Genomic DNA, 23,564 nt, shown 5'->3' on the forward strand with positions numbered 1-23,564 from the left:
TCGAGAATGTTCGGTTTATAAAATATCATTGGGAATTGTGGACAACAGAAGCCCTTGAACGAACTCACATCTTTTTGTCTTCTCTTCCTGATCCTTCACTGAAAGGGGAGATGACTTCGCATTTCTGTCATCAAAACCAAATATCAGAATGAGAAACCTGGTAACTTGTAATACAAATAATCAAAGATTTCCTTTGAATAAGGTCTTTAATACTAAACGCCAAATGTGGACTACCTAAATAAACAAGCAAAAACCGAAACGACCAAAACGAATCCCACCCCCATTCTCGAAAAATGGCATCAGGTCGCATTTCCGTCTCACGACCGAGTCTAATTCGCTATGTTTTTGTGTTACAATAAGGGAAAAGAAGTCTATGACAAGATCCATTATTTTATCTACCCGGTAAATAAACAGATAAAAGACCATGCACATCTGAATCACCTACATCAAACACAAGAGAGGATGAGCGATCAGATCTTAAAACGCAGTGAAACTTACCTTTCAGACTTACTCGCGTCTGAACTTTTCTTAGTTCTAGTTTCGCGAGAACAATGAGGCTGGGCACTAACAAACTCATCAACCATGGGTAAAATAAATGAAGACAACAACGGATCAGGTGCTGAATTGGAAGAAGACACCATATAAGAACTCCCAAAGAGGGACTGCAGATTTCCTTCTCGTAGCTCTTTCCTCAGAAGAGAAAGTGTCGAGTGAGATCCACCTTTACGTGATTTCCTCCTGCGCTGCATGTACTCAATCGTTAAGGAAATGGCAGTGTTTTCAGACAAGACCTTATACAATGATGTAACAGTGATATAAGGAAGCTCAACAAACAACGCTAGTAACGGATAGGGAAGTCATTTCGAGTACCAACTTAAATGGTTTTGAATCCCAGGCTCCCAGAAGTCAAAACAAGGAACAAAGACGAAAATATTTTGCAGGTAAAATCGAGAAACAACGATCGAAGTTACAAATTCAGTAGAATGGAATAACACTCAAGTTGCATGTCGAGCTTGAAAAGAAAGAACTTATTCTATACAGTTTAAAGAGGAAATTAAAAAGACGATTCATATAAATAATAACGCAAGAGATAAGGATATCTTAAATATATTTCCATGTTTTAGGGTCATATGCGCAACCAAATCGACACCCACCCTCACTGCACAGACTGGACAAACCTGAAAACAATAACAATCATCACAAACAGAGTTTAGATTCAACAAAAAACCCTTTCCTCATTAGATAAACAATAACTATTAAACTCCATTTCTTGATGCTTACATATTTCAAATCAATAAACCATTTCTCATTGTCGGGAACAGTATAATACCCACTGAATCATCAAAATCAACACTTGAGCGCATTTTTTCTAGTTAGCTGAACTTAAGTTCATCCAAATTTTCAACCTCGTAAGTCATAACTCATAAATTCTAAGTTTCTAACTACCACAAGACTTAATTAAGTAAAATATATGCGAAATTGCAGCTTGGGTCCAGAAAGATTAAAATTTGAAACATGGGTCCATTACAAGCAAAACCTTTTTTAATTCCCTTTAACCAGCTAATTAATTACGGATTCAAAAATCAACTCAGTTAAGTGAGCTATGCTACTTTGAACAAATACCGATTACGAGTACATAAACAGGGTATTACGAAATTGATGAAAAATAAAATAAAAAGAGTTACCCCATTTTTGGCTTCTACCGGATGCTCATCATCAATGTGACAGCACAAGCCAACGATTTCGAAATACTCTGAGCAGAAGGGGCATCGAAACTCCTCTCTTATTTCATCTTCTCCATCTATTTCTTCAAACCCCATAATCATATCTGCAATTTCAACCCATCTCCACACATTAAACCATTTCCTACTAAAAAAGGCAAAACTTCTTCTTGTAATCAGTTAAGTTAAGCTACTTCATTTTCACGCAGAGAAAAAAAATGTAAATATTGAAGTATTTAGCTCCAAAACAAAATTTCAAAAAAAAAAGAGATTGGATTTTGAAAGCTTACCAGATCGTAATTGAAGAGCCGATTGATACCTCTTAGATGCTGAAGAAAGACGAGCAGTCCATGAATCAGCATCCATTTCTAAACCACCCTCTTTCTCAATTAAAATTTCAACCCAATAAAACAAAAGAGGGCTTTGGGGTTTGATGAAACACAATAAAGGAATAAGAGCTGCCTGTTGCTGTTCCTCTTCGAGAGTGGATTTCGTCGAAAGAGGAAAATAAAGTTATCCAGTCTTTGCCTTTATATTTACATTTCTCTAGCCTTTACATTTTTTATTTGGTTAAACTACGCCATTGTGCCTCTGAACTTTTAGAACACTTACATTTTAGTCACCAAAGTTTTAAAACTTATATCATAGCCTTTGATCATTGTCGACTAATTCTGAAACTACAATTTGCACCATCATCATCCCATCACTCCTCTTCCACTCTTTTTCATCTTATTCCCCTCAGCTCTTCCAAAAAGGAAAACACAAAACTTCAGTCAATAACTATGGTGTTAAAAGAAAAACAAGGGTAAAGTACACATAATTGTTAGTTTATATTAAAATCATCGTTTTATCATTCAAAATTTAAAGATTACAAAAAAAATTATTAAATTTATCAAACTATTATAAAATAATTATTATACTTTACCAAATTAATACAAAATGACCATTGAAATTTATCAAAATGTTACAAAAATAATCTTAAACTTGTTGAAATCTATAACTATTTCATAATGTACAATGATCATTTAATAATAATTTAATAAGTCTAACGATAATTTTAATAGTTTTAAAACTTAAGTGATCAAAAAGATTATTTTTAATATAATTTAGTGACTGGTTGCGTACTTTACCAAAGAAGGAATACATGGATTAGGGTTTTGTTTTGGTTTTTGACAAATGAATGTCTCAAATTTTATCAAGCAAAAACTAAGCCGTAGGACAAAGCCATTAAAGAAACTGCAGCATTTTCTTCTTCCTCTCCAAACTTCCTTCTCCTTTGACACCTTTGCTTCTTTACCATCCACGTTAATGATGAACTTCGCAACAAAACTTGGCTGCTCAATGCAATTAATCCCATCTCCAATGGCTCCCCCAACCCATTGAATAGGCCACTGGGCTTCATGTCATCAACATCAATATCACTTGTGAGAATAGGAGAGCTTGTTGTGATGGTGCTGGATGAGGACGACGATGGAGATGGAGATGATGAACGCCATTTCACTTTCTTATTCTCTAAACTTTTGTTCAAACCCAAAATTGCTCTTCTCTTCTTCCTATATTTTATCCCACATGCATTGCATAGTGACTGAAAATACCCAAAAACAAAAACCCCATCAATCATATGCCAACAACGCTTGAAACTTACCGGCGAACAATTGAAAAAGTTCATAAAAAATATCTTAAGCAAAGCAAATTAACACAAAGGTGATGATTGATTGATTATCAGCCAAAGAAGAATACTACTTTAAGATTCATCCCATTTATACCAAGACCCCTACTCCTGCTCTAAGGAGCTTGCAAACTCAAAGATTTATAGTTACAGTAAATGATGTTAAAAGAAGTTGAAATGATTAGTAAATACTACCTTGGGGCCAGCCGGGCCGCCTCTCCAAAGAGGGGTCTTTGTGGTTTTGCAATCAGTACAAAACTTCTTCATTGCATCCAATGATTCCTGAATCACAAACACCAACCAAATCAGAGCATTTAGGAAAGAAGCACCCTTTGAAATGAAGGTGGTTTTTTCACCGACCTTTGCTCTCAGATCCATTACACCCATGAAGCAACTATATTCAAATATATCTTTACATTAACCAGCAGCAGACCAAAGAGGAATTTAGAAATCGAAACCCAAGCAGCCAAAATAAAAGAGAGAAGCTCTAGTGATGAAAATGAGAGAGATAAAAATCAATAATTAAAAATGAAAAGAGAGACAGCGGGAGAGTAGAAGAGAGCCGACAGGGGTAGACAGAAAAAAAAAACCTAGACAGACGATATCGAAAAGACGATAATGACCTTACTAACAGCAAATTGCCGCCTCCTTTGCACTGAAAAATGAAAAATACTAGAGCAACACCCGCCAAAAAATTTTAGGATGTTTCAGTCCACGTGGCAACAAAGCAGGGAGGGTAATTTTGAGGTGCGCAGCTGTCAATATTATTTTGTTTCAGGGTCTTGGGTTTTTAATTTTAGGGTAAATGACAAATTTGATAACTTAACTTTCATATGATTCCTATTTTACTCTTTACTTTTAAAATTTTCAATTTGTTCACATAACTTTATAGATTGAGTTTTTTTTTATCAATCTATCATTAAACTTCTCACACCGTTATGACATGACTTAGAGAAATATTTTTTTTAATCATTAAAAACCACGGATGTTTTTCCAGGTCAAAAAAATAAAAGGTAAATTGCAAATTTGATAACTAACTTTCATACGATTCCTATTTTACTCATCGTACTTTCGAAATTTTCAATTTGCTCACTCTTTCGTTAAACTTCTAATCATCAACGATCGTCCACCGCTACCCTCATCGTCGAACCCATCTCCAATTAATCGTGGCTCGCATTACCACTTCCAACAACACCGACGTCGCCTCCCGATCGAAGCCCTACCCTTCACCATTGATGAAAAACCCGCCATTCATCGTAAAATCATAGGAAATCGTTCGATGACCCATCGTTGATCTTAGTCTCCATTGGACAGTGACTGTCACCGCCAGTACATGTGTGAACATTAGGCCACCGCGACCAAAAACCTGGTGGCCGATTGTCAAAACTCATCGTCGTCGTCGTAGAGAAACTGTCAAAGGTTCGTTGCGAAACCAAAGGTTCCCATAGGTTTTCATTGATTTTCAGCCACCCCAGTCGTCCGTTCGTCTCACCGCTGAAGTCCTCTCATCTTTTCGACCAAAACCCAATCGATTTACCCTTTCACCGTGATGCCTTCGTCTTCAACTATTGGGTAAGCGGTTCAAACCATTTTCATTTGTTTTATGTTGTTTTGTTGCATATCCAACATCGAAAAGACCATCGAACTTAAACTCGATGTTTTCCGACCACCCCGACCGTCCGTTCATCTAAACCCGACTGTGTCGTTAACCTATGCCAGCCTAATGCCCTCGACACTGGACTCTCGACCATACATGACCAGGGACACAATAGCCAAAGACAAGACGCCTCACCTGGATCTTCATAAGGGCTTCAATACATGACCAGATGAAATTCCTGAAACATAAACACCTTGTAAAACTCGAAAGAGCTTTTACTCGAATGGTAGATATGCAGAATCAGACAACTGAATACCCCCATCGAAAGCAACATAAAATGGTAGCAGAAAAGATACAGATGCATGCAAATAGCAAAATACCACATACCTCTAACTGAAATTGAAACCCCCTGAAGGAACTGGAAGCTCAACCCCTCCAAAACGAAACCCTGTTTGAGAGGCATCAGCTGGCAACAGTGTCTCCTCCTCCTCCTCCAACCAATATGTCTCGAGAATTTTCACGGCCTTTTCATAAATCTCAGTGTTGTCATGGGACTGTAAATTCTCAATTTTCTCTAGACCCTCTGCATCATCAATCATCTGTGCATAGACATTCACTCCTCCAGTACTGCCCAGGTTCTTATCAGCTTCTCCAACCTTCAAAATGTTTTCAAGCCCTTCTAAACAAACTGTAACTATCCTTGGATCAGGGCAGTTGAGAAGATCACACAATGGCTTGATACAACCTTGACTTACAAGGAATCTGAAATATGCGACTTGCCCAGATTAGAACTAGCTTATCATTTAATAATCTAATAAAACATATGGCAATAGTTTTCATACTTGATCTGATCATGAGTACCACCGGATGTGGCATTTGAGAATTGAGATGGCCCATGCCGCTTCTTTCTTGATATCAAATTCGGCATTTTGAAGCAGATGAACCAGTGGAGCTATGATATTAGCTTCAATCACAGCCTGTAAAATTCTCAGCATCACATATCCAAAACTAATAAAACCCAAGTTAAATATCAAAAGGCAACAAGAAAGTGATAACAGTTCCAATTTATACCTGTATCTGTTCCTTATTTCCAGCTGTGATATTTGAGATTGTCCAACAGGCTTCCTTCTAGATGCTCTTTTTAAAATTATTTGTCAAGAGAGTTAAAAGGCACGGCAATGCTTGATGATTGATAATACTGTACGCCAAAAACATTTTCCCAAAATAAGAAAAGAAAAGTTGGATATACCATATAAGCAAAAATACAACCTTTAACAACTAGACCCACAAAATTCTTGTATCATGTTTACAATGTAAGAGGACGGCAATCACTGTGGTTTGAGTGAGAAAACTAAATTGCAAGAAACCTATACTCCTAGCAACATCTTTAAAAGAAGAAAACCTCGGAAGTGGCTAATACCTGGGTTTGTGTATCATCTCCTGTGACAATATTTCCAACTGTGCGAAGAGCAGGAATAAGCAAAGAAGGAGATGGCTTCATGTGACAACCTTAGAATTTTAGATTTTGGTCAACCAAACAATACAAATAAATCAAAGATAAAAGGATTCAGAGATTTAATCAGCAGCAAATAGTCTAACTCACATCAAAAGCTCCACTAGACGCCCACAAACATTGGCTTCTATAACAGCTTGGATTTTGTCATTTGTACCATCAGAAAGATACGAGAGAGACCAACATGCATCAGTTAAGACTTCTTCATCATTTGAACAAATGAGTGCCAATGCAGAAAGTGCAGGTTTGACCTGAACAACAAATGAAGGATAAAGTAATAAGATAAATTCAAACCCAAACTGATTGCCATACACTATCTCAGATTTCAAAGGAAGACAAAGGACAATGATTTTCACAGTAAATCAATAGTCATGAAAATGAACAAACTTGGGAATCCTTGTTAAACCAACAACAATTGCTCGAGAAAATAAGGTAAAGAGGGTCAAAACAGATCAAAGGGAGGCTGGGGCTTTCCCCGACAAAAATTTGAGAGCGTCCATGTAGCATTTCTCAGCATAGAAAGTTTAGCATGTTCATTTAATTGTGCCAACAGAGGAAGGAAAGCACCATGACTAAGAACCAGATCACGACATCTAGGAGAATCTCCAGCAACATTTCCCAATGCCCACACAGCCTGAATATTCAGTTCAAAAATAGAATTAAGATTATATATAATATTTCACACTAGCTTTAGCCGAGTAAAGTTCAATTTGTCACACCTCTTTATTCTGTCAATAATCAAAATGGCTTTCATGTACTTACCTGCTCACGAATATCATCACTTGGTGAAGAAAGCAATTTCAGAAATATAGGAACAGCCCCATGATCAATTATCACCTTTGTGTTCTCAGATGTCCCGGAAGCAATATTAGCCCAGGCTGCCTCAAACTACAGAAAAATGAAAATAAGAATCATAAACTTAAGAATTTGAAGTCATAAATAATATTGAAGCTAACAAGAAATCCAACCTGAAGCTGAGGGAGAGAGAGAGAGAGCAAAACGTAGAGAGGGAGAGTCTCAAAGGAAAGTCGGTCTCCGATGAGAACTGGATGGTGTTCATCGACAATCTTAGTAGGAGGGTGTCCCGACGTTCATTAAGGGATATTTTCGTAGTCCATGGATCTATTGAGAGAGTTTTCATTCCCAAAGTCACTAGGAACCCAAAATACAAATTTTCAACTTTTGCCTTTGTTCAGTTTAAGAGTGAGGATGGTTTGAAGAGGGCAGTCGAGGTCTTAAATGGTGTTATGATAGATGTGAGAAAGATTTAAGTGGGTCCTGCAAGATATAAGGGAGCTTCTTCCTCGTATGAGGGAAGGAAGGTTGCTTCAAAGAAGGTCCTCAGTCAGAACATTGCTGGAACATCCAATTCCAATCAGGCGAAAGTTTTAAACAATTGTTTTAGGGATACTAGGTCTTATAAAGAGGCTTTGTTGCCAAACAGAAGTGCAATGGGAAATAAGGCGATTTCATCCGATGATATTCATAGGGGGAAAGTGAAGAAAAATACTTTGGAAATGCATATTCCTTCTGAAAGTTCCAATTGGGTTAAAAGGTCATTAACGGGGATTATTAAACACTCATTGCAGATTGAGTCAGTCAAGAAGGCGCTATTTAAAGAGGGTTTCGAAGTCCAAATTATCAGATGGGGACATGTGTGGAATTCTTGTGTGATTGTCTTTAATTCATCGGAAGAGATGACGGATACTTGGTTGAAGAGGAAAGAAGAACTAGAGTTATGGTTTGATCAATTAGCCCTTTTGTTGAATGATGATGTTGTCCCAATGGCCTTTTGTTTGGTGGAACTAGTGGGGGTCCCTCTGTTATGCTGGAATGATCAATTCTTCGAACAAATAGCAGGGAGATGGGGGATAGTTGTTGACATTCATGAAGCCACTAGGAAAAAAGACCTCACAAAGGTGAAAATTTTATTAAGGGTGGAAAGTTGTTTTGATGTTCCGGAGGTGATCTCTCTGGGTTCCTATGGAAGATCATTTAAAGTGTGCATCAAGGTGGGATCGGCGTGCCAGCCTTCAAGTTCTCTTTTTGGCAACTCTCCGGTGGAAGTTCACGGTGAGGGACGTTGTGGAGAGAAGGTCATTGTAGAGGAAGAATTCAAATTGTTATCAGAAAGTGGGAATGATTTAGATGTTTCAGCAGAAGATTTTTGGCAAAAAGTTGACAGCTGGTTTGACAATAGAGGCTTTTCTGTTTCTGGGGAAGTTGGTAGGGAAAAACAACTCGGTAGACTTTCTATAGATAGGATTGGCATTAATGGTGGACTGTCAGAAAGTCAGAGTATTGGGAGTATAAAAGTTGGTGATTATGTCGGCTTAGGAATTAGAAAGTCAAAATTTTCTGATTTTGGATCACAGACCCAATCAGATAATGAGGGATTGTCTGGGCTTGTTGGCTCAAAAATAATTCCAGCTGGTCCAGCAAGTTTGGCAAAATGATCCTCAAGCACAAAAATGTTAACTCTTTTTTTTTTATAGAAGTTGGAGGTCTCATTAAAAACTCCCTTCATATTCGTTCCCATACTAAAAGTATGTTAACGAACATTGGAAGGAAGAAAAGAGTACCTCATATTTTATTAATAATAATACTCGATACAAAAGACACCACGGAATATCCTCTCATGGTGATATACCCCATTACAACAAACACCTAAACCTCAAATACCCTCATCTAAAGCCACAATCAAATCACCATACTTCTAATTATACCACCAGCAGTAGGACTAAAACAACGCCACAAAACATAATACAAATAAAAGCAACACCTACAATCATATAGACTAAAACAAAACCACGAATGAAGAGACAAGATCTAAAGAGACTCGTCTTCTTTAGGAGCCCAAGAATTCGGTTTGAATGAAGGCTCTATCTCATGCACCATGACCTTGAAGAAGTTGTCACCAACCTTCAATTCAACCATCGCATCAATTCTCGCATCAGCCTTTGTGAGGACTTGAATTTTTGCCCGATCAAAGGATGATGGAAACTGACAACTTTCGTCGATAGCTAGTAAAAGACCCCACTTATCCGTAATGTTCTTGAAAGTATCCCAATTCTATGCGTGACAAGGAACACCCTCGCAAACTAACCATACTCGACGACGCTCTATTACCAAACTCTCTGACCAAACTTCGACAATGGAGAACCACTCTACGAGAATCTTTGATTTGTCGTTTTTCACACTTCTCAATAAAGCATTATCTTCGAAAATCATTAAAATCACATTTCCAGCAGCTCTCATTAAGGTGAAGCCAGTAAGGCCCTTCGCTTGCATGTCTAGTGAGATGACCAATTTTGACAAAATCCTTACACCACCCCACTAGACAATTGCTCAACACCTGAAGTTTTTCTTCATCAATAACACCTTCAACTTTATAATGATTCTTCCTGGAATCATCTTCCATCACGGACTTGTGAAGAACATTTGTCGAAGACTTTTTCCAATAGAAATTTCGAAGTTTGAATTTAGCGAAAGAAACACCAATTTTGCTACCGTCGATACTAGATCCATTCATTTTTGAGATCGTTCTCCTTGCTTCTTCGAATGATGCGAAGCGAATAAAACCAAAACGATCTCCTTTTAAATTCTTTTTTATTAGGAATAAAAGCATCAAGTACCCGACCATGAGAGCAAAATAAAGATCCAAACCTCTTCCAATGGATCTTCTCTGGTAAATGTTCAACAAATAACGTGAAACATCCAGACTTGTCAACACTGCCCCCCTTTGTGATTGACTCCCTGGATCCTTCTTGTACACCATTAACAACAGATTTACCATCACAACACACTGCTTTAACAGGCACCTGAACACTAGGAGATGCTACAGAAGCTGGAATTGGCAATGGAAGAACTGGAGGAACAGGAAAACCTCCATCCTTGTCAAATGCAACAGAATTTGTAACTACTCCTCTTTTAACAGCAAGATTCTTCCTTGCCATCTCAATGTATAAAAGGGGCCTCAACTTAAGGTCAAAAACCATTTTTTGAAGGACATCCTTAGCAGCGACTGCAAAATTTACAGTTGAGAAGAGAGCGAAGCCCTTGGGCTTATCTCCCTTGAAGCTCAAATGTGAATCTTTAAAACCCGGAAGCCATCTCAGAAAATTCTGCAGCTCTCTCTTTGATATCTTTAGGCAGACCCATAATGAAGATAGTGCGAACCTCATCATGATGAGAAGGGTTAGATGACAGAGAATGCGCTGCTGCAGTGGTTGGAGGAAATTGGAGCGAAGGACTCTGCTGGAGGGAAAGGAGGACTCCAACACCCGGCATGTGATAAAGACTGTTAAAATGAAAAACCCAGATATTTGACGAACTAATCTGGACGCACGCCCTGCGAAGGAGAAGCGACAGATGGCTACGAAAACCAGTGAAAATGGATAAAAGATCTATAAACAAGATAGAAGCAGGAGCTTCTGTCTTTTAATACATCCGGTTAAAAGAAGTAAACTGAGTCCAAGTATCACCCCTGGAAATAAAGTTCCAGAACAAGAGCTCAAAGCTTCAACAGCAGCGACGGGAAGAAATCCACCAAAAGAGTCAAGCAGAAAGATAGAAGTAGCGAGCGCCTGATCTTGCCGAAACTGCTCAGTGCAAAATAATGGAGAGATGCAACTAATCTCGACACTAAGTAAATGGGTATTGATCGCAAAAAGGCTTTGAACACGGTGGAGATGCGATGTCCAGCAAACGTGCAACGGATGGAGGCGAAAACGGCCGTGAGGGGCTTGTAGATCAACGTCAAATAAGAGTCTTACTTGGAAAAACAAGCCCAGAAAAAGAAACACCTTGAGCCGACGAATTACCCAGTAAAAAACGGCGTCAAAACAGAGGTCGGAGGTCGGAGTATGGCAAAGGACTGCTGACGGCGGCAGCGGGTGGCGGACGACAACTGCGGACGACTGGTGGATGTCGGAGGAGAGACGACGGGGCTCGTGGAAATAAGAAATTTGAAATTTGAAATTTGAAATTTGAAACACCTAGGTTAGAGAGAAGCTGGAAATTCTAATGAAGAAGAGGGAAATGAGTCAGATTCAGAGAAGTGTATTCAGGCTGAAGTTAGACAAGTTGGGCAGCAGTTAATGTTGTTACAGTCAAGTATAAATATGGAAGAAAGCTCCTCAAGGGGGAGATCGCGGTACAGAAATAAAAGATTGTTGTCTTCAAAAAGTGTCCCGTTAGAGAGAAGGAGAACAAGCAGCTATAAGAGGGTTTATTCAAGGTCGACGAGCAGGAAATTCTGGCATGGGAGTGTTTTGAATGTTTCTCCTGATAGAGAGGAGGATTGGACCAATAAGGAGGGGAATTTTCAGCCCTCAAAAGATGTTCAACAGATAGTGGAAGTGGAGATTACAAGAGAGTTGTCAGAAGGTGATAGATCTAGATTCATTTCCGGCTCGAACTTTAGAAGAGCTAAAAGATGCTTGTTAAGGGAAGCTTATGAACAGGTTTCAATCTCAACAGCTTCTACTTCAGATTTTTCGATTTTAGTGGAGGAAGCCTTAGCAACTTGGGAAATCAACAAATTATTGGGGGTGTCCTTTAAGCAAGGGAAGGAGGCTTTTCTGGATAAGATTATCAACTTGGAGAATTTTTGAATAAGGGCAATCAAGGTAGGCTTGATGGGATGTAGATTGTGGACTAATTAATGATGAAGATTAATTTTATCATTGCTTCATGGAATGTTAGAGGATTGAGGAGGAAAGAAAAGCAGAGGGCTATTCAGAGGTTAATTGATAAAATCACCCACAGTTTCTTTGGATGCAAGAAACGAAAATGGAGAAGATTCCTAGATCTATGCTTAGAAGAAAGGGGTTTAGTTATTTTAGAGGAGTTCTTGAATCTCCATCGGTTGGCTCATCAGGGGGTTTAATGAGTTGTTGGGATGATAAAGTCTTCAAATTAGAAAATCAGTTTATCTACAGAAGATTCATTGTCTTATCCGGAGAATTTCGTGTCAATAATTTCAGTTGTATTTTCATCAATGTTTATGGCCCTTCAGTAGAGGAGGAGAAAGATATTTTTTTTGATGAGTTGAGCATGTTCATAAGTGGTCAGAGGGCTCCTATTTGTGTAGGGGGGACTTTAATGTTTATCTGTATGATGGAGAGAAGATCGGAAGAACTCAGAACAGGAATTCAATAAGGATTTTCAATCTTTTTATGCTGCAAACAGGCTTATTTGATTTACCTTTAAATGGGGGAAGGTTTACTTGGTGCAATAATCAAGATACCCCTACACATGTTAGTTAGATTGGACCGGTTTTTGGTTGATGGCCAATTTCTTGGTGCATTTCCTGATTTGGTGCAAACCTTACTGCCTAGATCTCTTTCAGACCATAATGCTATTCTGCTGAAGAATGGAGGTGTCAATTGGGGTAAAAAACCTGTTAAATTTTTTAACTATCTCATGGAAGAAGTTGGGTTTGAGGATTTGGTCAGATCTTCTATTCAAGAAAGGAAGAATCAGCAGAGGAAGGCTGGAATTTATAGTATACTGAGAAATACAAAAACTGCTATCAAGAATTGGGCGGGCAGTAGGGACTAATTTCCTGGGGCTAGTATCTCAGCCTTAGAATCGAGGATCCACGGTCTAGAATTGGATATTTAATAGTTGCAGGATGGTGTTAACAGTGGAATGGCAGCAGAGTTAGTTTCAGCAAGAACAGAATTGTGGAGACTATAAAATAGAGGAGCAAATCTGGTTCCAAAAGTCCATATCAAAATGGATAGAAGATGGAGATAGAAATACAAGATTTTTCCATAATTGTGCTTCGATTAGGAAAAGGAGGAATGCTTTGAATGCTTTGAATATCGAGGGTAATGTTATTCAAGATCCTTCTGTCATTAAGTCCACTATTAGAGACCACTTCTTTATGATTTTCAACGAGCATTCACTTTAGAGGTGGAAGAGATAAGGTTGAATTTTCCTAGTATTTCAGTTGAGCAGAATCTAAGTTTAGAGGAGGAAATCTGGGAGACTATACAATCTTGTAATAGTAATAAAGCACCGGGACCGATGGTTTAAATATGGGCTTCTTCAAAAGGTTTTGGCATGTTCTCAAGGTTGATATTATGAAATTTTTTCATGATTTTTATTTGGGAAAAGAATGGGAACATGGGGTTAATCATACCTTTATCACTCTCATTCCAAAGGTCTCTAACATTGGCGATCTAGATGACTTTAGGCCAATTAATCTAGTTGGTGGGTTGTATAAGATCATTTCTAAGTGTTTGTCGAGGAGATTGAGGGGTTGCATTTCAGGCATCATTAGTCCAACTCAGTTTGCCTTCATACCGGGTAGACATATTCTGACTGTTCTTTAATTGCTAATGAAGGAGTGGATTATTGGAGAAAAAATGGACTCAAGGGTTGTGTATTCAAGGTTGATTTCAAGAAAGCTTACGACTCTGTTGAGTGGTCTATTTTATTTAAATTAATGAGAAAATGGGATTCGGTCCAGATGGAGGGGCTGGATTGAGCAGTGTGTAACCACAGCTTCTGTTTCGGTTCTTGTAAATGGAGTTCCTTCAGAAGAATTCTCAATGGCTAAAGGTATTCGACAGGATTGTTCGCTGTCTCCTTTGTTGTTTAACTTAGTAGGGGAGCTACTTAATCTATTGATTCAAAGGGAGTGTCACAGGGTTATTTTCTGGAATGGTGATTGGCAGAGAACAAGGGTCTGTAAATGTGTCACATTTACAGTTTGCGGATGATCTGATTATATTTTCTGGTGCCTCGAAGATGCAAATTCAGAATGTCAAAGGGTGCTTCGAGTTTTTCAAGTGGTTTGTGGTCTACAGCTGAATTTGAAGAAGAGTAAATTGTTTGGTGTGAATGTTAATGAGGAGGAACTGCTGGAATGGGCTACTTCTATTGGATGTTCAATTGGGAGATTTCCTTCTGAATATCTATGACTTCCCCTAGGTGCTACTAGAAATTATGCAGCTATTTGGGAACCTGTCATTAAAATATTTTTTAACAAGTTATCCGGGTGGAAGGCAGCATCCCTCTCTTTAGCAGGGAGACTTGTGTTAATTAAGGCGGTTCTATGTTCGCTTCCTACATATTATCTTTCCATATTTAAAATTTCAGCTTCAGTTCTTAAAACCCTTAACTCTATTATGTCTAATTTCCTATGGGAGGGGGAAATGGCATTAGAAAAATTCACTGGGTTAACTGGTCCAATGTTAGCAAGCCGAAGAGTGAAGGGGGCTTAGGAGTTCTTAATCTTAACTTGATGAATAGAGCGCTTTTGGGGAAATGGACTTGGAGGTTTGCAAATGATAGGGATTCAGTTTGGAGGGAAGTTGTTTGTGCCAAATATAGACTCGATTCTTCAGTTTTAACTCTTGACAGTAAGCTTCCACCTAAGGTATCCTGGATTTGGAGATCACTGCTAAATAATTATTTTAAAGAAGACTTCTTTGGCACTAAGTTTAGAAGCATGAGTAGTTTTCATGTTGGTGATGGTAAAAATATTCGGTTTTGGCAACATATTTGGGTGTGGATCATCCACTTGATGTCATTTTTCCAAGACTATTTTCTATTTCCTTAAATCAGTTTGGGAAATTATCGGATTTTGGGGAGTATATCTCTTTCGGTTGGACTTGGGATGTCAAGTTAAGAAGAAATCTTCATGACTGAGAACTTGAACAATGGTCTAACTTGTTGGCTATCATTACAAATTTTTCACTCTCTTCGGAATTTCCTGATCGTGTGATCTGGAAAGTATTGGGGATGGGGTTTTTACTGTTAGATCAGCTGTTAATCTATGTTCATTGGAGACTTTGGGATCGGAGGAGGTCTTTTTCTGGAAGAAGATCATTTGGAGAGGTCTACTACCTCCAAGAGTAGAGTGTTTTCTTTGGCAGATAGCTCATGGGAAGCTGGTTGTTAGGACTGAACTTGTCAAAAGAGGTGTCCAAGGAATTGAAGATGTGTTGTGTCCCCTATGCAAGATGTTGGATGAGTCTCCATCTCATTTTTTTTCTCTTGTTCGATGGTGTGTCCCTTTGGAATAAGTTTTTAAGTTTTTGGAGGATTTGCTCTGTATTACCAGCGGACGCTAAAAGTTTCTTTCTAGTTTGGGATGGTTTTTGATTTGGCCTTTTATTCCAGGGGTCGTTCTGTGGACCACTTGGAAAATGAGGAATTTCGTGGTGTTTGAAGGGGGAAAGTTTGATAAGGCAGAATTCTTCTTTTTAGCAAGGTTTAGGCTTGCTTCTTGGTTCTTAGCAAAGTATAAACAGTGTCTATTCCTAAGGACTCACTATTTCCGATCCTTCTCTTGGGGACTTGTTTTCTATTCGCTCTAATCAGATTTCTCCTACTTTACTTTGGTCTCCTCCTCCTTTGGGTTTTGTTAAATTAAACGTTGATGCTGCCACTACAAGAGATTGGAAGAAAAGCGGGTTAGGAGGAGTTCTAAAAGATTCCTCAGGTTATACTATAGGCTATTTCAAGGAAATTGCTGGTCTGGGACCTCCTACGTTGATGGAGTTAAAGGCTATTCTTATGGGGTTGTCTTTCTTTGCAAACTATCAACAGAGGATCAAGGACCGTCTGATTATAGAGAGTGATAGTAAGGTGGCTGTGGATTGGATTAAAGGGGATGAATTATGTCCTGTTGTATATGCCTTCTTGATTAAAGATATTGCTCATAGGCTTAATGCCTTTGAAGGTGTTGTTAGATGGGTTAGTAGGACAACCAATTTAGAGGCTGATGCCTTAGCTAAAGAAGGCATAGGCTGAGTCAGTAAAGTTGTTGATGGCTGTTTAGGGTGGTGTCTGGATTTTATGTGTTTTGTAAGGGGTTTACTAGTGTTGTTTTCGCTGATTCTGTGTTTTTAGTTAGGGTGTTTTATGGGTGTATCCAGCTTATTTGGTTCTGTTGGGTGGTTTTGTCGGTCGTATTGTTGGTTGTATCTTATGTAATTTTTGTTCAATAAAATCCTAAGACACTCTTTTCCTCCTTCCGCTGATTAAGGAGCTTCCTACAAGCTCCATTAATCAAGAAGAGGGTTTTTAATGAGGCTTGAAATTCTTATAAAAAAAATCTGAAGCTGAGGGAATTCATCCCTCATAAGGAATTCAACCAAGCGAGGAACAACTCCTGCTTGTATCACTTGCTCAATGGGTGGGCTACGTTCTGAGATAAACAAAAGATATTATTAGTTTATAAAATTTTACCATTATCAAACTGAATTATTACAAGATGAATTTCTCACCAATAGAAAGCAATTTTCTGAACTGTGTGGTCGCCTCAAGTTGCATATTACTATCATCACTCCAGACACCAGCAACCATGGCTGGCAAATTTTCCAACTGCAGTGTAGAAGTTGAACGTTATCAGAACAACCCAATGCAAAAAATGATATTAGCTGTCATAAAGTAAACCATGGAAAAACCAAATACATGGAATTCATGCAAAATATTGAAATCAATTGTGCTTTGAAATAAATTAAAGAGTAACCTCATTAGGATAATTAGCTAACTTAATCGTTAAGCTTTAAAAAAGGGAAGAAGGGCCTCGATAGAAGCGTAATACGAGAAGAAATAAAATGAATTGTTTATCATGTGTATCCGCTACCCAAATGTTTAAAGTATAACAAGGCTCCAATGAAATAATCGAAAATACTCCCAAAAAAAATACCCCATCAACATAATCGAAACCTAATAAAAGTAAAATCCTCTAAAATTAACAATCGATCATAATCCTAATTCTATAAGGTTAATAAAAGAACGAACAAACTTCGGACAAGAAAGCTTCAACAGCTTTAGCAATTTATGAATACTGAAGAATAATCGGGAAAAATAAAACAATTGAAAAAGACCTTTTTTTCATCAGCAGACGACTGAAGAGAGGTGGGCATTGGCCGCGCTTGGAGTCCTTCACGCCGCTTCTTCTGCAGACTCTCTTCACGGCGACTCTTCCTAATCTTCACCATGTTATCCTCCCTCCTCCGCCGTCCCTCTTCGGCGTGCACCGCCACCTTGTACCTGTTCCTCGAGACTCTCCTCGTGTTTGGTCTCAAAGACATCTTCTCTAATTTAAAAAATAAAACAATGATTCAATAGACCCAAAACCACATAAAATCCCAGAGAAATTATTTGAAACTTTTAATTAGATTTTTATTTCTTTGAATTGAAAAGAGGGAGAGAAGAGAGGATTTATATAAGATTGCAGCGGAAATCAAATTTTATATAATGGTCCTGGATTAGAGTTTATTTACAAGCCTACCATTATTTAAACCATTTATTTAACTAAACGTGTAATGTTAAATTAAGATCCAACGTTCATCAAAATAACCATTTTATTTTATATTCTGTTTTTTAAAGTATTTTGGACTCATAATATTTATTTTAAGATAAAATGTCTCTTAATTGACAGGATAATCATTTTATTACTTATTCTTTTTAAGAATATTTTCACCTTCAACGTTTAGATTTAGGTTAAAAATACTCTTATTTTAAAATGTTATACTTGTATTAACTAATAATTTTAATATATAGAGAGAGCTTTTTGTCTCAAAGTTAAATATTAAAGGTCAAAATGCTAAAAAAAAAATAACCAAAATAACTATTTTACAAATATTAGAGGCGATTTTCGGTATTATGTCTTAACTAAAAGAGACAAAAAGTGACTAGTAATTAAGAATTTGTTTTAGTCTTTAATGTTTCATTTTATATTTATCTTAAATTTATAAAAAATTAAATAAGACACTTAATCCTTCAACTTGGTAACTCTTTTAACATTGTCCCTAAAATCTATAATCTCTCAAATTAATCCATTTAGTCCATTAATCTCAAATTTGATAAAAAAATCAATTCCATTCTTGAATTTGGATTCACTTAACTGTTTTAATCCTTAAAGAAATCTAAATTTTAAAGTACGTTGAGAACAGTTCACGATACTAATATAGATAAAAAAATAGTTATATTAGGAACAAGTTTTTAAGGTTGAGGATTAATGCGGATAAAAAATTAAAAAAAAAAAACAAACTAAATTAAAAATTACTAAATTTTGACAATTAAAGTTAGACCAACTTCATTTTACATTTTCAATCCACTGTATAACACTGTATATGAATTTAATAAGTATATTAGATAGCATTTGAGTTTTAGTTGGATTTTTCACTTTAATATAAATTTATAGGATATGTTATGAGTAATTTAAATGTTATTATTTTTCGTGCAATATAATAATTATTGTAAGTATAAATTAAAATATATTAAATTATTTAAACATTTTAAAGTATCATAATGGCATGTTTTGTTTTATAAATTAAAATATATTGAATTGATATTCAAGTGGAAATTAAAGAGCTGCAAATGTTATAATAAATTTATTTTGTGTATAATGGACCGGTTGTTAAAATATATGAATTGGGCAGGGTAAAAAGGCTAGAACCCTAAATGACACAATTGGGCAGAATAAGAATACGAATAAGGTGATCATAAACCCTGAGCATCTGTTCACAAAGACAGGCTCGGTTGCATCTGATGATGCAGAGGATCCTTTCACTCCTAGAAATAAAAGGCCTGTGAAAACTAGGGATGGGTCTTTTCCGACACAATCGGGTCGGATGGTGCCCTCATAAACCCATATTGATTGTGGGTGAAAGGTTTAGTTTTTTTATTCGGGCTCGGGTGGGATAAAAATTCGTCCCGACTCGTAACCATCCTCCCTACTTATAAATGATGATCTTCCTACCGGAGAAATTGCAATGGATGTTGGATAGTAATCACAAAGAATTAGACTCATCGCAGTTATCAACTTTGCACCCATAAGAGCCTCCGTCCCTACTATACATACTTATAGTCAACTACAATGCATAGATAAGATCTATGGCTGACTCACGTGACGTGTCTTAAAAAAAATTCAAAATCTAGCGATCAAATTTGTCTGGCATGTCATTCCTCCAAATGTTCGATTAAAAATTGTTCTCTCACTTTGCCCAAATCAAAAAGGGTAAATCGTCGACAAGCCAAACTAGTTCCAACCAACAATATATATAGCTCCCTCTATTACACAGATAATATAATAGAGGGACTAAATTGATATAGTCTCTATAATAGAGGGACCTAGTAGACACTTTCACCAGAAAAGTACCCTTAATCAGATTTATGTGCACCTTTTAAGCCTGGACTGACATCTCTATTTTCTCCTATTGCTGGGTTGGCTACCAATATTCTTCTTTCTGGGATACATACAACTGAAATAATCAAATAAAGAGAGAGACTGAATCTTCCGAAATGTTCACATATTAGCACGTGGAAATCTTAAATATTTAATATTTATAATTAATTTAAAGGAAGTTGTTAACCATGGTTAGTATCTCCATCCTGTAAATTAGCATGTTAATCCTTCTCACCTTTAGTTTAATCACACTGCTGATATTCTGTCAATAGCTACACTCCAACAATGATTATTTATTAATTAAGTGGTATATCTGCCAGAACACATTTATAATTTATTTTTTGTGTGTTTATTTTCAATTTTACATTTATAATGCTATTCACACTTATAAGCATGGGATTATTAATTCCGCTATAAATTTTGGGTGAAATTGAAATTCAAAATAATTTGAAAAGGGTGGGAGAATGTGTAGGGATTATGGATTCAATCAATGCCCCTTCAACATATACTTCCATTATTAAATGTTAGATTCATGGTTGTTTGAAACTCAGGAAACACCTTGTTGCTGTTAATAAATTTGTTTATATTATCAATAATTTTTTGATTCGATGACACGACACGTTAAATAAAATTAAAAGTTTAAAATTTGATATTATTAATGAAATAAATTAGATTTATGCGATTGTTTTATATTAAACTTCGGTAGTATCTAACTTAAATTAATTAACTAGTGAATCAGACGTCTATGGCCAGAAAAATAGATGGCCCAAAATGACATTTTGGGGGTATTTGACAGCTTATAAAAGGCACCCCATAGATGAACAAATCTGAAACATATGGAGTCCCAAACCCCAAACGGCCAAGTTTTCCCAGAAGACTACCTAGAAAGCACCAGCTCCACACCCGATGGCAGGGCGCCAAGACCCGGACCCGGGTTCATCAATGGCGGGTTCTTTTACAGTGCACCAGCTAGCCCCATGCATTTCGCAATCACGTCGTCCAGGGTGGTGTCATCGTCTACAACACAGCCCCCTTCTCCTGATTTCGAGTTCTCCGCAAGGTTCGGGTCATCGGAGCCGGGTCAAACGGGATCCATGAGTTCGGCCGATGAGCTTTTCTTGAACGGAAAAATCAGACCCATGAAGCTATCCACTCATTTGGAAAGGCCTCAGGCATTAACTCCATTGATGGATCTCGAGCACGAACAGGAAGAAGAAGAAGATTTAAGGGGCAGAGGTTATAAGTCTTCAAGTCTAAGGCGAAGAACAAGATCCATGTCCCCTTTAAGAACCGACACAAACCAAGATTTAGGCGGCAAAGCGGAGACCAACAAAGGTGCGGTGAGGAGCTCAAAGAGATGGGTTTTCCTCAAAGATTTTCTGAGGACCAAAAGTGATGGAAGAAGCAACAGCAATTATTACAAATTATGGTCAACCATTTCCTTTTATCCGGCAAAGGGAAAGAAGCCAAAAGCCGGCGGCGGAGAATCGAAGAAGAAGCCGATGAATGGGATAGGGAAAAGGAGGGTTCCAGTCCCACCATCGCCACACGAGTTGCTTTATACTGCAAATAGAGCACAAGCTCAAGAGTTAAGGAAGAAGACATATTTGCCTTACAGGCAAGGCTTGCTTAGCTGCTTGGGCTTCAGTTCAAAGGGTTATAGCGCCATGAATGGCCTTGCCAGAGCTTTGAATCAAGTTAATTAACGTCTCTGGGAAATTGTGAAACTACCATTTTTTTTATAAAATATTCTGACAAATGTTGCGAACATCCATGATTAACACTGTTTTCTTCTTCTTCTTCTGGATAATTGAAGCAATAAGATCACACACCACATATGGCTTGACCAACCCATTTCCTTCCTTATTTTCTAATTCACACGCACATGATGCCTTTGCTTCTCTGTTAATACTGCATGAGATCTGGGTTTGTTGGGATCTACAAAAGATATGGATTGTGACATCAACATTGAAAACGAAGTCTGATTAATGATATATTTTGGTGTTAAGAAATTAAATGAAGATCATGAACAAAAAATATTAAATGAAGATTGTATGGTTAGAAAGGATCCAGTGGGTCGTCTTTGTTGGTAGACATTGACATAAAAGGTATAAGATTAAGCGACAATTACTAGATTTGGGTAGTGCATGCAAATAATTTCAAGCCATTATGGCTTCTTCTAAGTGTGTTTTTTCATCTTTCTCAGCCACCACTGTGCACTTAATCATGCGAGAAGAGATAGATTAATGATATGTGCAATTATTTTTTAACTATTATTTAATATATTAATAATATCTTAAATATAAAAATTATTATCAAAATATTTTAAATTTAATTATATTTATTCGATTTAATTTTATAGAATCATTTTTCTATAAAAAAAATAGTTTTAATGAGTTATGTAAAATAGAGTGTTATAGTCAATAGTAGTGTCAAATTCATAGTAAAAAGTCTTCATTACTATAATATATCTCTATATTTAAGAATAATTATTATAATACCTCCTTATATATATAAATTTAATTATTTTTTTATTCTATTGAATAAAAAAATATCGTATTATATCAAAATAAATTTTTATCCAAAAAAATGAAAGATAAATAAAACATTATCAAATATTTTGATTTTAAATTCTGAATGAACTAAAAAATTGACCTTCCTGTCATATTATTTTTTGATCTAGAGTTATTGTTACAATGTTAAGAGTATGACGTCATGAACACCATACAACTTTAATTTTATAGTAGAATATGTATGAATTATTATGCGTCTTTAGCTTTTCCAATCAACATCTAATGAAATGTATAATAAAGAGAAAATAGTCAATGATGGAGAAGGTGCACATACGTATTCCCTGTGACTAAAAAAATTAAAATCCTTCATATTATATCAATGACTCTATATCAGAAAATCGTATTTTGGATAAGGAAAAAACTTTTCCACTGCCTACCCGAGCAAATTTCCCTGCCCAATATAGTAGGTTACCCACGCCTAACCCTTGGGGGCAATTGGCAGTGCTCTCCTGAATTCAATGGCGCCATCTCTATTTCTAACGTATACATACAAAAGTATAATTAAGTGTTGCAGAACAAATAGGAGGCACAGGTGGGAACTGTGTAAATGCTATTTAAAGTTGAAACGAAGACTCTGAGAAGTCAACAGCTTCAGACCAAGTGGCAACTATTTGTCTGTTTCTAACAACGGAAACAATAATAATAAAAATCACATGAATTACCATCACCAGTAAGCAATGACGTGGGCCAAAAAGGGTGGCAGCCTTTGTCGACTTCCATTCCTTCCTCTGCAACTTCATTCAAGCTCATCACGGTTTTTTTATCACTGCCTCTTCTCTTCGGGTTTCAAACGGGAAAATGACAGTATATTATGCGAGATTCATCTGCATCAAGTGAAGATTGTTTGGAGGATGGGAAAATTAGTGAGGAACTGCAATTGAGCATTTGAAATTCTGACAATGGATGGGTATCAAAGATATATATGATAAATGCAGAGGGCAGAAGCGAACTGTTGAGTTATACTAGGCTACACATCCAGAAAGAGAATATAATGTATAGTATCATCCAAATACTGCACGTGTACGTCTTAGTTTTCATGTCAGATTTTACTGTCCCAAAGACAAGGAAAAAAATAACACGCCTTCGTGTGAAAATTTTATTAAGGTCAACTCAACTAACTTCGTAATAAATAATTATTTTTGTTCATCAAAGTTACGAACATTATGAATATCAAAAATATAAATATTTAGTGTTAAATGATTGAGAAACTATCTTCGAATAATTACTCTAGATTAATAAAAAACATTGAGTTGATTAAGCTTACGATCACTAGAGTTTAGTAGATTCTAATAATTGTTCTCTTCTATAATATTTTTTATTTGATAAACTAAA

The 23,564-nt window shown here is 36.8% G+C and overlaps 2 protein-coding genes and 1 pseudogene across 2 annotated transcripts; 1 reads left to right on the forward strand and 2 right to left on the reverse strand.

Annotated features, from left to right (window-relative positions):
- Window positions 1-14: 14 nt before the first annotated feature.
- Window positions 15-3,783, reverse strand: LOC120124644 (protein DEHYDRATION-INDUCED 19 homolog 3-like). Its single transcript, XM_039143258.1, has 8 exons — window positions 3,751-3,783; window positions 3,586-3,672; window positions 2,929-3,306; window positions 2,012-2,228; window positions 1,686-1,828; window positions 1,101-1,178; window positions 499-749; window positions 15-124 (listed from the first exon to the last, which is right to left on the reverse strand). The coding sequence occupies exons 1-8, from the start codon at window positions 3,775-3,777 to the stop codon at window positions 16-18; spliced, it is 1,290 nt and encodes a 429-aa protein (XP_038999189.1). The 5' UTR covers window positions 3,778-3,783; the 3' UTR covers window position 15.
- Window positions 3,784-5,081: 1,298 nt separating this feature from the next.
- On the reverse strand, window positions 5,082-17,587 carry LOC120124701 (annotated as a pseudogene).
- A 2,908-nt stretch (window positions 17,588-20,495) lies between these two features.
- LOC120124645 lies at window positions 20,496-21,407 on the forward strand. Its single transcript, XM_039143259.1, has one exon. The coding sequence runs from the start codon at window positions 20,496-20,498 to the stop codon at window positions 21,363-21,365; it is 870 nt and encodes a 289-aa protein (XP_038999190.1). The 3' UTR covers window positions 21,366-21,407.
- Window positions 21,408-23,564: the final 2,157 nt, after the last annotated feature.

Source organism: Hibiscus syriacus, unplaced genomic scaffold, assembly GCF_006381635.1.
Source record: "Hibiscus syriacus cultivar Baekdansim isolate YM2019G1 unplaced genomic scaffold, ASM638163v2 tig00110422_pilon, whole genome shotgun sequence".
NCBI classification, from domain to species: Eukaryota; Viridiplantae; Streptophyta; class Magnoliopsida; order Malvales; family Malvaceae; genus Hibiscus; species Hibiscus syriacus.